General features: G+C 40.0%; 1 protein-coding gene across 3 annotated transcripts; it reads left to right on the top strand.

Moving 5' to 3' along the window:
* The first annotated feature begins 897 nt into the window (after positions 1-897).
* On the top strand, positions 898-13979 carry si:ch211-106e7.2 (uncharacterized). 3 transcript variants are annotated; one of them, XM_054777642.1, is made up of 4 exons: positions 898-1073; positions 6279-9765; positions 13273-13323; positions 13402-13975. In XM_054777642.1, the coding sequence occupies exons 2-4, from the start codon at positions 6315-6317 to the stop codon at positions 13533-13535; spliced, it is 3636 nt and encodes a 1211-aa protein (XP_054633617.1). In that variant the 5' UTR covers positions 898-1073; positions 6279-6314; the 3' UTR covers positions 13536-13975. The 3 variants fall into 3 exon arrangements, with proteins under 3 accessions (XP_054633617.1, XP_054633618.1, XP_054633619.1); XM_054777643.1 differs by lacking the exon at positions 13273-13323 and having other exon boundaries at positions 13402-13979; XM_054777644.1 differs by lacking the exons at positions 13273-13323; positions 13402-13975 and adding an exon at positions 11218-13258.
* Positions 13980-15214: the final 1235 nt, after the last annotated feature.

The following is a 15214-nucleotide window of genomic DNA, read 5'->3' as shown; positions in this document are numbered from 1 at the left end:
ATTTTGAGTTTTTTATGGGAGCCGATTCCTTTGGCCCAACTCTGTAAAGAGGTCCGACTCTTTCGGCTCCTAAATTGGCTCTTCAGATTGGTTGCTTAAATTGATTTATGACCAAAATACATGTAAAATGAATTTGTAATGTAAAAATATAATTATTTCAAATGTTTATTATTTATAAAGCATTGTTTGTATGGTCAATATTGACATGTCCGAGTTTGTTTTTCGAAGAAGAGATCAGGTGGACACTCTTTTAGTGAAAAAATTGTCTGGAAGATGTCACAAAGTACAGCGCTGGACCTCTGCACTCAACTCGGAAGCAGCAAGTCCTGGAACTAGGAAGTGGCTAAGCTAATATGCTATCCTTGTGTCACGCCCATACATGGGCGTTTCTCTTTCCTGATTGGATCAATATGTTATTATGTGTTAGTTAACTGGTTTCAGCTTGTGTCAATCAAGGGTGTGTGGGTGTTTTCTACTCTGCAAGCATGCAGCTGCCTGCGCAAAAGTCAAGTAAAAGACAGTGAAATCATTAAGTAAGTCCAGTAAAAAAACAGTGAAATCATTGTTTAAGGCCACGGTACTTCTATTGTATAATTCTAGACAACCCTAACAACATGGCTCAGACACACCAAAATATAAATGAAAATGTGCAAAAGTAAAAGACAAAGCAGCCTCCAGGTGACAATTTTTGCGAGTCTTTAGCAAAGACTGGCATTCGGAAAAGTGACTCAGCTTTTGTTTCCTGCTGCTCATTTTCCTCACCCTCATTATGCGGAACCTTCACTCTATCTCGTCTGCCTCCTCCTGTTCATGCTCCCCCCCTTTAATAGAAAAAACACTAGCTCTCATCAAACAGCAACGAAGAGCCTTCTCATAGACGGATCGTTTGCGAACGACCCATCACTGGAACCCGAAAAGAAAGAGGAGGAGTAACGAGTGTTGGAGCCTTGCTTCTCGCCTAAAACGGCAACACTGCGGGAGCGTACATGGGTGGATGGATTTTCGCTTGGAAATCGGCAACTTTCGTTTTGTGTTCTCCACACTGCGCCTCGCAGTCACGTTCAAGGAAAAGGGTAAGCACACGCTACTTTGAATTTCCCAAAAAACAAACAAACATTGAGATTAGCCGTGTGTTCGCCCTATTGGCGCGTTGCAAACGGTTCGCAAAGTTAGTTATGTAAGTTAGTTATTTAAAAAAAAAACACTTGGACCAAAACGCGACTTACTTGTGACGTCGCTTGGTTTTTATCTTTGTGTTGTAATAACATTTTGGGTATGTTAAGGTCATATTCCTCAGTAACGTTGAGTGAGATGAAATTAATTGTGTCCGTTTGTGGAGTCAAACCTTGGAGGCAGACCTTGCCTCTGTTGCTTTGGCCCAACAAAGATTATGTTGAGATCATCCAAGTATTTTTTTTTTCCAAGTATGATGGCATTGGCTTCTGTGGTTGTCAGTTTATGGTTAATTTCAAAGACTAGTGAGCATAACTGGACCAGAGCAAAATGTTCACTTGTATTTGCATTCGCCAAGCCCATTGTTTTCATTCTTTCACATTTTTTTTCCATTCAAATGTGTTTATTAGAACTGTGCCAAAATATTATTCACGTATATAATGTTTTAAGTCAGGCCGTTGTGTGACATAGTTCAGCAAGAGCGTTGATAGACAGCATGTCCGTGGTTTCACGTCCCATCTTTATTGCTTTGCTGCAGCCTGCTTCCATGAGATGCCCAAACATGCGTCCCAGACCAGTGGTTCAGGATTATTTGTCGTCATGCCCCCACTGGGTGACAAATATTTTCACTCTCCCCGATTTGAAATACTGTTGATACTGATATCTATATATTTATCTTTAATGTACAGACTGAACTTGAAACTGAAACCAGCAAAATGCAACAAAATGAAGAGCAGTGAAGCATACGAGCGTATTCATGAGTCGGATTGCATGAGGAGTACGACAAATTCATACATGTTGGCAGGTCTGCACTAAAGTCTTCCCTGTTCTTCTTCTATAGCACATGTGTCAAACTCGTGCCGAGACGCTTCAGGTTTTCTCTCCAACCAGTTTCTGCAGCAGGTGATTTTAATTGATGAGCTCCTTCCCTCAAACTGAAGGTGTTGATCATTACAATCACCTGCTTTAGTGACCGGCTGGAAAGAAAACCTGCAGTGTCTCGGCCCTCCGTGGCACGAGTTTGACACCCCTGTTCTATAGTTTGGTGTTGTACGTGGCTCCGTCTGCGTGTCTGTTTCTTGTAGGTGTTCGTTGTGTATTACATTGTTTTCACCCAGTAATCCGTTCCCATATGAATGCAACTATTTACTTGAGCCCAACCAATTTATCGATTTATTTATTTTTTTTAATTATCGATATTTAATTTATTTTTATTTAACACCATGATAAGCTGTGACTTTGTAAAACAATATAACTCTACACTTTGGTGCCCCATGAGAGTAACGTCCTTGCGGGAACGCGCTGCCAGGGCCTGTCACAGAAGTGAAAGACCCACTTCTTGTCAAAATATGATTTATGACTTGTCAAAATGTGATGTCTTATAAATGTAATCATTAAAAATAATAGGTGGAAAACTGTGAAAATGTGATTGATGACTTGTAAACATGTGCAGCATTTAAACATTGCCAAATTTGAAACATTTGGTGGTGGTCGTTTTTTCCCAGGCAATAAATTGTGACTGATTACTTTGAAACATGTGCGTGAGTCCAGTTTTGGTTGGAGATCCGTGACTAGGAATGTCATTCTGAAAATAAAAAGTCTGACTGTGTTTAAAGAGTAATACATTTGAATCACAAAAATACCTCCTAGAAAGTCAGACCTCACAAAATGCTCTGCGCTATATTTGTCTCGTGCATATATCTATATATTCATATATCTATATGTGCATGGCTCAGATCAAGGGTACCCTTTGCTGTCTTCAACTTCACTTGAGTAGTATTTGAAATTGTTGTTCTAACAGTGTGTACTATCCCTATCACTCTGACGTTTATAGAGTGAGAAAGCTTACCAAACCATAAATTAAGCCTGTTCATGTTTTTATTTTACGCTAGCACGGCTACGTTGTAAAAAAAGTGTCTATATTTGGACATTGAAATGTTACATGTAAAGCATGTCTGCTTTTGTTGTGAAATAAACAATATTTTCTCTGATAATTTGGTCATGATTTCTACTTAGAATTAAAGAATGATGTCTGAAATTGGTTTCTAATGTGTTTTATTCAAATACTGTGTAACAAAAAAAAAACAACAAAAAAAACCTGTCATGTAATCATTAGTGAAAAGTACATAACCTTTGTGTCCGCCTGCCGATGAAAATTTTGAAGAACATAATTCCATGGAAAAACAAACCACATGATTACAATGGTATATATTCATGGAATAATTACTCAACTCTGCAACTAAAGTGATTTTTTTTTTTTGTATAACAGAGTAAAATAAGATTAATTGAACAAAAGTCTAACAAAGAATTGACACAGAGTTATGCACATTACATTTAAGAAAGAGTGAACTTCGGAGGGTTGCTATGGGAAATGGAAGATGTCTCGAGCTCTGGTATGTTGGGTGTGTGTTTTGCAATGTTTGTGTTTATAACATTACCAAGGTCTATCCACGAGTTTGACATTTTAAATGTAACACTTGGGTACCCTTGATCTGAGCCATGCACATGTATATGTTAATCATGCGAGTATATTGTATCAAAAGCAATAAGTGTGTTTAACATTGTAATTGGAATGTCAAGAGCTTTTAAATAAAATAAATTAAACATAAGTTCAACAAAAAAAACTATGAAAATAAGACTTGTCAGTCTCTTTTATCACAAATTGCTCTTTAAAACATCACAGTCATAACCAAGAACAATAACAAAGACTCTTCAGAGAGACTCAAAGTCTCTATGAAGAAAAAAATAACAAAAAAAGCAAACACAACAATAAAAACAGTAAGAGTTTCAAGTCTCTGTAAAGAAAATTGCACTTGAATAAATAATGAACATTGGGTATTATTCCTTAATAGGAAGGCTTAACATGTAGCGAACGTCACTGTGTGTGTGAGTGTGCACTAGGTTTGGGCGATAATTTTTGTATACCAAAATTAATTCTTCCACTGATTTAAAGGGGAAAAAAAAAGACTCGCACCAATATGAATGGAAACAAGCTGAGTTGATGACTGTGTGCAACGGCGTACTGTATTGACGCATTGGCACCTCATGCATACCATAGCATGTAGGGCCTTGTGATTCCCGCGTTAACGGAATCACAGAATTGGGCACTAAAGACTAAATTTACTGTTAAACGTGGAATCTCGCAGGAATTGACATGATGTGAATGAAATGCTGTCATCGTGAGAAGGAACGTTTATGTGAGGAAGTATTTACTCTGTGGACTGCTCCATTGTGGCACAAAAACATTACAAACACTAAACCTCCTCCCGAAATAAACAGTTTGAAATGGCAATAAAGGGGCTGTGGGAAGCTATTGGGGTTAACTTGGTTTAGCATGAGGGGAAAGGCTTCTTGAGACGTCATCTGTACTAGAAAGTGTCAGACGTTTCGCTCCTCATCCGAAGAGCTTCGTCAGCGAACTAACAAGTGCTGGCAGCCTAGGCCTTAAGTACAGTAAGAGTGGGCGGAATTGGTGTGCCAACACCCTCCTCCTATTGGTTCCTTACACTAAGCCTGGGCGGAGAAGTGGTATAATCCTTTCCTGCTATTAACACCTCCGATAAAAGGGAAGTGTCACTCCCTGAGTTGGGTATGAACGACTCTGATACTGGCTCGTTAGCATCTATTGTTCTGGCTCGGCCCTGGCTTCACCTCATTTGCAAGACTAAGAGCTGTGGGTTTTGGTCTCAGTAACCTGCTGAGCACAGGGTCCAAATTAAACCTCAAACCATTCCGATTCAATGATGGGTTCTGTTGTTTGACAAAAATAGCTTCCTTTACTCCTCTTTCAAACCATCTGTTTTCTTTGCTCAAAATCTTTACATCGCTGTCCTGAAAAGAGTGATTTGTTGCTTTAAGGTGTAGATGTACTGCTGATTGAGAACCACTCTAATTGTCCCTGCGATGTTGAAAAGGCTTTATCAACATCGCAGGGACAATTCGATGGACAACTCCTGTACGACTGAGAGCCTACACAGACGCATTGGTTTAGCATGCTCGTACGGTTGTTTGTGCAACTCTGGCTGGATGAGTATATTTTAACATGTCAATTTATAGAGGCCGGCAAAATGACCAACTTTCTTTTTATTTATCGTTCGATTAAGATAATGGTAACAGTTGCATCTATCTTTATCTTCCAGAGATGCAACTTGCACGACACGAATACGCTCTCTAAAACTGGTGTGAAAAAACTAGAATGTTCTCCTTGACGGGCCCTGACAGTGTGGCACTAACGTGTAATGTTATATTGGTTTACAAAGTCAGTTTACGATGGTGTTTCTTTCAGCGTTGCTCTCCTGCAGCGGAGTGAGTGTGGCTGGAAGAGCGCTGCTCTGTCTGTGTGTGAGGGGGCGGGGCCAAGTACTCTGGCAGAGAGAGACAAAGGAAGGGAGCGACAGAATCTCCGTGCAGCAAATAAAGTTCGGTTAGATCAGGGGTCACCAACCTGGTGCCTGCGGGTAGCCCCCCACGACCATATGAGGTGCACCCAGGCCTGCTTTTCATTCAGTTTTTCAGTTAATGTGAGAACACTAGAAAGAAATGTATTCTGAAACATAAAATTTGAGTTGTGCATACCAGCATTTTGTGAATGTTTTGGTAAAACAAGCATATTTGATTTGATTGGGTTGAAATAAGGTATTAAAATCATTTCTACAAAAATGAGTAGCTCGTGGCCGTTTTCATTTTCTAAAAGTAGCTCTCGCAAGAAAAAACGTGGGTGACCCCTTGGTTAGATATTCACCGAAATTGATTAATCGGTGAGTCTTCATAATCGACCCGCTGATAAATCGGTCGGGCTGTAAGCCAAAGTACCCAGAAAAAATCCACACATGGAGAGAACATGGAAACTCCACACGGACTTGCCCAGGTGACAATTTCAACCCTGCATCTTCTGACTGCTACTAATCCATCATATCTTATTAGCTTTTCCCTTTTTGTTTATGTGGAAAAAAAACAAACAAACAAAAAAAAACACTTAAGATAGGTCTCTAGAATGTAATTTAGTCGACTATTCTCCTAGTTAGTGTGCACTGGATAATTAGTTCATCTTGGACATGCAGAACTTTTTTATTTTTTAAACATTTGTGAATTCTTCTTTCTTTCAGGATTTTTTTGTTTCCATTCACACCTAGACGAAACAGATGATGAAAATGTTGTTGGCATGGATAAATGGACAATACCAAATCTTGGGACCACGCTCGCATCCTTCAGCTGAACATGCCCATAACACAGTGAATCCAGGACCTACACAGACTGCCGTCTTTTACAATGGAGGCCACTATAACGAACCTAAATCAAACTGTCAGATCACACAAGTTCCTCATCAGACAGTTGGAGGGAATAATGTCTACCAGATGCCACATGTCACTTTTCAGAATCCCTTTTGTAATCTTCAAGGTAGACAGCCTTTCCCTGTGACGAAACCAACACCGCCATGTCAGAATGACATGTCACTGTACAGGAACCAGTCTTATTATCTGCATGACAATGGATCAACAGGTACACAGGCGTTTAGCTTGTCTAGTGTACAACATACCAGGATTAATCAGGGCATGTATCAGGTCGCAAACCAAGCTGTATCGAAAACTGGTGTCTCCTCTACCACAGCTACTGCACTTAACGTAAGGCAAGGGATTGGTGGAGTGGAATCCAACATTTCTTTGGTCAACAATGCTGTACATGGACTGCATCCCTACAACCACTCTGGACCTCATAGTATGGCTTCTTCTGTTCCCTGCTACGTTGCTTCAAGTTTTCCATCAAGTACAAATATTCCAAACGCCTTCAGCTCAAATGAGAAAACACAACCGCTCTCAACCCTGTTCGATGGCACTAACACAAATGGGTCCCCAGCAGCAGGGTCTCAGCATAACTCAAATGGGACACGTCTGCAAGCATCCACTGACTTACAAACCACAACGGGGCAACAAAACGACTCATTGAAGAAAAAACGACCAGCTACGCCACTCACTACACTGCTAACGCAATTGCTTCTGGAGCCGTCGCCTCATAAACAAAACGACAAATCAAATTCCTCAAGAGAAGTTGCTGTTGTGCATCCATTGACATCATCTTGCAATAAAGTGAACCATGAAAGCAAATGTCCCACACCACCGGAGTCTCTTAGTTTTCCCATTGTGGACAAAGAGAAAAATATGCAACAAGAACATTGTTGGAGTTCCCATGAAATTTCAAGTGAGCCTCAGTCCAAACAATGTCAGAGTATGCCTACGCAAGCTACCATTTATGCTCCTGACACTGTAACTAAAGACCATTGTTTTCGACCATCTGATGAAAAGTTAGTAATCCCTGAAGCTCCAGAAAAGGACAAGGGGGATAACAACAAAGGACAGGACATGCCACCAGACCCAAAGGCCAGTATTTATGAACTTTCCTCTCTTCCAACAACACTGTGGACCTTAGAGGAATTACTTAATTTGTTGGAGCCTGAAAGACTTGAGGAGCTATCGGATCAATCTAAAAATTTGGATTTTCGAAGACAAATACTGTCTCTGTTTTGGGATAACAGCTTAAAGAACATGATTACTGTTGCCCGGACAACATATTATAGAGACGTACTGAAAGAAGTCGGCTTGTTTTGTCTGAATTTGAAAGAAGACACTGTCGTATTGTCACAGGTCCAGCCCTCTGTGATAAGTCAACTAAAAAACGTTCAAGTTCTTAAACACGGGGAAGTTTACTCAGAACTGCCATACAACTCATCGTGGTTGAATAAAAATGAACAACTGGATGACATTGACAAAGAGTTTGGCCCCAATATTCACCAATTGTTGAGCGTCAACCTGTCAGATGAAGTACCAACAGTCAACGTTCCATCACAACCTGCAAGTGCGGTGCCAAAACCCATTGCTGAACCAGAAGATGGCAGTACTCACTCTGACCCCCTGTACTCCTTTGAAATTAAGGTTTTGCCACCAGAAGAGGCTAAAGCAATCTTTGAACAAGGTAATGGTGTGACATTGCAGTGTATGGAAACTCTTAGTGAGCCAGAGCCAGTCCCAAATACTGCTGTGGTGGAGCAACAAGGCAATGGTGGGACATTGCAGTGTATGGAAACTCTTAGTGAGCCAGAGCCAGTCCCAAATACTGCTGTGGTGGAGCAACAAGGCAATGGTGTGACATTGCAGTGTATGGAAACCCTTAGTGAGCCAGAGCCAGTCCCAAATACTGCTGTGGTGGAGCAACAAGGCAATGGTGTGACATTGCAGTGTATGGAAACTCTTAGTGAGCCAGAGCCAGTCCCAAATACTGCTGTGGTGGATGAGCCACTCAAAGATCGAGATGTCACAAGCAGCTCACACATGGAGACTAACATACAGCAATTCTGCTGCATTGAAAAGTGGAAAGAAATCCTCTGTGGCTCCGAAACTTTACTGGATAAATGCAAGTGTGGCCAGGTGTGTGATTTGAGAAAGTCGAACAGTGAAAACGAAGGGAAGAGCGACCAAATGGACTGCAAAGAGTTAATAATACTACCCGACCTTCAACCCCACTCACTCTTGGAGTCTAAAAGTGAGGATAAAACCATCAGCAGCATCCCGATTAGTTGGCTTGAAATATGCAACAAAGTCAGTCAGACTTTTGACTTAAGTAACTACAATGAAGAAACTGATGACTTAAACAAACTAATGCTCAATGAAAGCCAGCCAACCATCATAGTGGAAAACAAAGCTGCAAATATATCCAGCAGTGAGAAGGATCTTCACAACCAGATGTCTGATGATGAAGATTGCGAAGCTCCGCTGAAACCTGCAGAAAGATGCCAGTCCACTGATAGTGACTTCAGTGGGGAAGAGACTCTTGTGTTACCCGTTGATGGAAATTGTGAACAAGCTCAAAATGCATCTTCAGACATTGCAAAGTCTCCTTGGGAACAACAAATGTCATGTCATGTAAGGACTGGTGGTCAAACAGCTATTGGTCTAACTCAAACACATGAAAGCGAGTCAAGAAAACGGAAGCGACAAAGCAGTCCTGATACTCTCTTTCCGTCCCTGAAGAAGTTGATTCAAAAGAGAGAGTTGGATTCACACATTTCAAAAAGCAGCAAGATATCTGTTCCCGGTACTGATTGTGAACCTTCAGTGCCGGGCAAAACTGTCCAGCTGGTGCTCTTTGGCTCATTACCACGGGAAAGGCGTTCTATATCTAAAAGATGCCAGGAGACTGCAATGCCTCCAGAAGTTGTTTATGCACACATCAGCCCCCTCAAGAGAAAACCAGCAAAGTGTGCATCCACCCTGGATTATTCAGCTACGAAAAGGATTCGTAACAAAATGCGTTCATCCCCTGGTAAAAAGAAACACAGAATCAAACTGAAAGCAAAGAACACCATCCTCTCATCAACTACCGGCAGACAAAAGAAAAACTCCCAAAAAAGCTCCATAAATCACAAGGATTTTGATGCAGAACTGACAAATTCGGCTCATAACGACAGAAGAAAGAATGAATGCGGAACCCAGGCTCTTCTCTCCATCCAGGAGAACGTCTTGAAGTTCAGCGTTTTGCCCAACAGCTTCAGCTTTGAAGATGAATTGAAGGGCAAGAAAGAAACCACAGAATGTTGTCCAGGTAAGTCACTATGTGTCTCTGTTTGACTGTCAAAATGGGGCAATATTGTCAAAACACCATATCTTTACATCTGCTGTAGACTCGCCAACCTTGAAGGCATTTTGAGTACGCCGCTCCCCCCCCCCTCACTGGCCAATGCTGCACCATTGTACTCGCAGATTGTGGTTGCTCATGCGAGGCTAATGCTTCCACATATTCACTAGGCTGTCCTCTCCCATGCGGTCAGGGGTGTCCAAACATTTTCCACTGAGACCCACATACTGAGAAATGAAAGGATGCGGGGGGCCACACTCAGCTCCATTTGTCCCATAGTCACTGTTTGCGACTCATGAATTCTGCAATGATTAGCGTCAGCAAACGCAGAACCTCGCTGCTGTTGTTGACGGAAGTAGCGTTAGTTTAGGGGTGTCCAAACGTTGCAAGCGAGGGCTACATATTGAAAAATGAAAGTATTAGCTAAGAAGTAGGCCTGTCACCATAACAAATTTTGCTGGTTGATAATTGTGCTAAAAGTTATCGACAATCGATAATTTCGACCTTTTTTTAAAAACATATAATCATCTGGTTTATGATCATTTTGTCATGGCGCACAAGCGTCGTGTACCTGAGGCACAGAAGCCGCCTACTTGAACACTCACGAATCGCGGGACGTCATCACTTCAGGTACAAATCCTGCGCATGCTGTCAAAAGAGCCACACAACAACGCAATCGGTGGATAAAAACAGATGAGACAGTGAGCTAAAATGCAATGTTGCTGATATCTCGCAGGCAATTCCTACTGTTGGCTTTTCAACCGTATTGAAAGGTTGCGTTTCTTTTGCAATGCGACATTGTGAACGTGCACCAGTTTGCGATGTTTTGTTTAATACTTACTGAAGCATTTGATCGGCGGAGTAAGTGTTGACTGTCGGGAAGAAGGCTTTGCTTCACATCCACACTGAAACTGGCATTCGGCATAGAAACTATTACTTTTGTGCCTTCATTCATAATCGCATCTGCTAGCTAACTGCTCGCACTCCGTGTACGTAGCCCCCGCATCCATTACTGGGACATCCATCCATTTTCTATACCTCTTTAGGGTCGCGGGGGCATGTTGGAGCCTATCCCAGGTGACTTCGGGCGACAGGCGGGGTACACCCTGGACTGGTCGCCAGCCAATCGCAGGGCACATATAGACAAACAACCGTTCACACTCACATTCATACCTATGGACAATTTAGAGTCGCCAATTAACCTAACATGCATGTTTTTGGAATGTGGGAGGAAGCCGGAGGAGAACATGCAAACTCCACACAAATGCCCAAGGGAGAATCGAACCCTACCCGATCTCCAGACTGGTACTGTGTTGGCAAACATGCTAACCACTAGACCACCATGCGGCCACTACTGGGACAAAGAGGTTTAATATCTGAGAAAATGCTCGCTCTCTTCTGTGTTCATTTCATATTCAGAGTGAACCCTCCTGTCATCCAGCCTGTGTACCACAGAGACAAACAGATGGAGCAGAGGCGCATACACGTAAATGTCAATTTATCGAGGACTCATAATTATCGACCTGTTGACCTGTTTTTTTTTCGATAAATCCATTGTGACTGTGTGTGTGTGTGTGTGTGTGTATGTGTGTGTGTGTCCCCAAGCCTATTAGTATCAACTTTTCTCTTTTTTTCCCTTTTTTTTTAAATACATTTTCCAAATATTTTGACTTCCTTAATCTTCATCGAATTTTCTTCTCGTAAAATTGACTTTATTCCCATAACATTATGAATTACTCCCATAAAACTCCCAGAATTTACTCCCATAATATTAAATTTTTTTCCCACAGCCTAATTTTCCAAAAAGTATAACTTATTTGACTTTGTGTTGTTTCTGATATCATGACTTAATATGACTTTAAAATTTCAACTCCGCTACTGAAAATTATTTTTCCTCATAATATAGGTTTATTCTCGTAAAATTGCGACTTTTTTTCTCGTTAGAATACAACTTTTCTTTTAACATTTTGACTTTGTGGGAAAATTACAGCTTTTTTCCAACTATTTCAACTATCTTGTTTAAAAAAAAAAAAAAATTCTCGTAATTATGACTTATGTCTTTTATATACTACTCACAAAAAGTTAGGGGATATGCAAAGCATATGTTAGAGAACAGGAAGTTGTGTGTTAAGTATTGAACATGTTGGACATGTGCGTTCAAAAACCCATTAAGTTCACCTGTAAAGGTTATAGTAGTAAATTTTAGGTTCATCGTGAAATGTATCGAAATATTCCTAACTTTTTGAGAGTAGTATATTTAAACCTCTACGCTACTAAAATGATATTTGTCCTCCATATTACATTAGTTCTCGTTAGGTTACAGCTTCTTTTTCTCTCAATATTTTGACTTCTTGTGAAATTACTGCAGATTTCAATTTTTTTTTTCCAGTTATCTTGTTAAATGAGATTTTTAGCATGCGCCGCAGGCCAATTTAAATAACAGGCCCCCTGGCCACACTTTGGACAGTCCTGTGTTACTTGCTATGCGTTCTTTGATATCAGTGTGCCCAGGAAAGACGTTACGGGAATGACTAAAATACTGTAAGCCACTGGTGTCCAAAGTGCGGCCTGTGGCTTTTTTTTTTAAATTGGCCCGCAGCACATTCTAAAAATAAAACTTAAATATTTAAATAAATAAAAAATAACTAGCAGCAGCAAAACAGGAAAAATCAGCAGTAATTTTACAATGGTAAAGTCAAAATGTTAAGGCAAAGGTGCTGTAATTTAATGAAGGAAAAAATCTTATAAGAATAAATGACATTTTAATGTACCATAATTTTTTGTCAGCATAACGTTGAAATATTAAATATTATGAAAAAACAAACCAAAAAATAAAGTCGTCTATTTTTGGGAAAATTAGTTTGCGGGAAAAGCTATAATGATACAAGAATAAAGTATAGTCATAATTATGAGAAAATAGAAGACGGAAGTTGAAGTGGTTGTAAAATTAAACAAGACAGCAGAAATGTGGAGGAAAAACAGCTGTTATTTTACGAGTGTCAAAATATCAAGAGGAAAAAAGTCATATTCTAACAAGAAGAAAATTGCATTTTTATGAGAATAAACTCTTACTATCATGAGGATAAATAATGTAATGTTAGTAGCGTACAATGAAATATTAAAGAAAAACTAATGATTTTTTTACAAGCAGTAATATAAGAAACAAAATAAAGTTCCCTCAACATCAGCCAGGTTTCAGAGACTGGACTTGAAACTGAATACGGTTAAATGCCAAAAAATGCCTACCTGGAGAGCAGTGACGTGTGCAAGCGTATTCAAGGGTCAAAATGGATGGCAAGTACACACAATGCGTACATATTGGCAGGTATGCTGCTGTAACAAAAATTGGTGGTGTTGAGACCTAATGTACATGGATATTTTAGAGTGCAATGAAATGTATTTTTCCTCCGTATCTATTTGAATACAAAATACTGAATGGTTATCAGGTTAGTGATGGCTTTCCCCCCCCCACAGATAAACCTTCACCGGAATCAAAAAAGGAGAGTCTCAATAAGAAAAGCATTGGTAGGAAAATTCAACCAGTGTGTACATTTTTTGTTTAAGAAACATTAGTATCAAAATTTTTTTTTTTCTTTTTTACAGCTGATGTGTGGGGTCCTCTTCCTGGAAAGGAGTACTATCCTGAACCCCATCGTGCCACCTCCAGAAGCTCCAATGTCTTCGCAGAGTTTCAGAAGAAATACATGGAGATGTCACAGCTATCAATAACTCGGTAGCTACGGGAAAACTTAATGTACAGTATTTGTTGTTTTGTTTTTTTTAAATCCTCTGAGCAAATGAAGCTGTGAAAGAGTTGAATGATTCACTATTACACTGTTTTTTTTTTTTGTATAAGTATTTTTGGTTCGCGTGACCTCAAGGCATGCTTCCTATTGCCTTAGAAGAACAAGCCTGTGACATAGCCATGTTTATATTTTTATAGAAATATATATTTTTTTATTTTGGCAGTTTGTTCTTTTTATATACCATGTCAATTGTTTACTTGAGTCATATGTGATGTTTTGTATTACTTACTTACTGCTTACTGCTTGTAAGCAGTGCTTGCAGAATTCGTAATTATTTTGTTTTGTTGGTTTTGAGTCGTTCAATAAAAAAAAAAAATGCCGTTCTTTGCAACAGTTTTCTGCAATTTCCTGTAGGACTAAAAACAGATTCCAAGAACAGCCTTGGGCTGTGCGCACATAAAACAGATCCTTATAGTCACTCTCTTCTTGCCTGGCCACTGTGGTACATCGGACTACCACGGGATTGCTCCTTGGTGCTGCCATCACGCCCCTTTACGTATTTCACCAGGGCCAAGTATTCAAAAACAAGATGCTTGCAATTTTATGTGGCTCCATTTTGGGTTACTATGGTGAGAAACCCTATTTAAGTCAAGAAATAGCTCTTGGCAAAAAAAACCAGGAAGGTGGTGTCCGTGCGCTGTCTCGCTGCCACAGTATGTCTTTGGGAACACTTACATCAAGAATCACGTCTTTAATGAAGGTAAACATAACTTTAAATGTTCATTTATCCGTTTCATTCATTTATATGAATTTGGAATGGTTTACTGCATGTAAAACTATAAAAATTAGCTTTGTGTTAACATTTATGGCTTTCTAGAATGGCTTAATTGGATTTACATTATTTCTTATGGGAAAAATTGATTGGGTTAACGTCTATTTAATTAATTTAATTAATTGAAGAGAATATAGGACCCACAAAGTGACATAATGTGGTGTCATAAAAATAGAATCAGTAAAAGTAATAGGTGAAAAACTGTCAAAATGTGATTGATTGCTTTTACGTGTGGTGCTGAAAAATTACAATCCCGCCTCCTCGCTCCTTTTTTCCCACATATCCGGTGAGATCATTATGAAACTCCTGCTGTTTTCATTCAGCACATGTTGTCAGTGCAAAGGGGTGACGGGGGGGCCGTTAGATATAAACATTTGCTAATATAAACATTTGATAAAAACATCTGGCTAGTCTCTGCTTCCTGGCTGGCGGTTGTCTCCCTCCCTCCGGGGTTTCTCCCTTGGCTCTGTCCGGGTTGCATCATACAGCTACAATTTAGCTTTACAGCTTTTTTTTTAGCTTACACTCTCTCCCCAGCGTCTTCCGCTACCCGTTGGTCCCATGAGCAGTGTCACAGTGCCCTCTACTGGTCAAGCATGTAGCTGTGTAAATATGGAGTTGCAAAATACATGAAAATATAGATCAGTCAGCTTTGGTTCGTATCTCCGAATGTTTGCAAGTCGAATGTTCGTAAATTGGGCACCTAGTGTATGTAATTTCCTAGCATATGTTTACAAAAAATGGAAGTGGTCCTTCCATCCCTTTATTTTTCACTATGCGGCTTGCGCCGGAAAAGGAAAACAACTCTTACCTAAAATCTTACAGCAAATGAAAAACA

Source organism: Dunckerocampus dactyliophorus, chromosome 5 (genome assembly GCF_027744805.1).
Source record: "Dunckerocampus dactyliophorus isolate RoL2022-P2 chromosome 5, RoL_Ddac_1.1, whole genome shotgun sequence".
In the NCBI taxonomy this organism is placed as follows: domain Eukaryota; kingdom Metazoa; phylum Chordata; class Actinopteri; order Syngnathiformes; family Syngnathidae; genus Dunckerocampus; species Dunckerocampus dactyliophorus.
This window is presented reverse-complemented; position numbering and strand designations above follow the sequence as displayed.

Excerpts from the sequence above, each read along its gene's own strand:
- si:ch211-106e7.2 (XM_054777642.1), top strand. The coding sequence starts at position 6,315 with ATGATGAAAATGTTGTTGGCATGGATAAATGGACAATACCAAATCTTG. Across the intron at positions 9,766-13,272 it reads AACCACAGAATGTTGTCCAG|ATAAACCTTCACCGGAATCA; the intron begins GTAAGTCACTAT and ends CCCCCCCCACAG. Across the intron at positions 13,324-13,401 it reads TCTCAATAAGAAAAGCATTG|CTGATGTGTGGGGTCCTCTT; the intron begins GTAGGAAAATTC and ends TCTTTTTTACAG.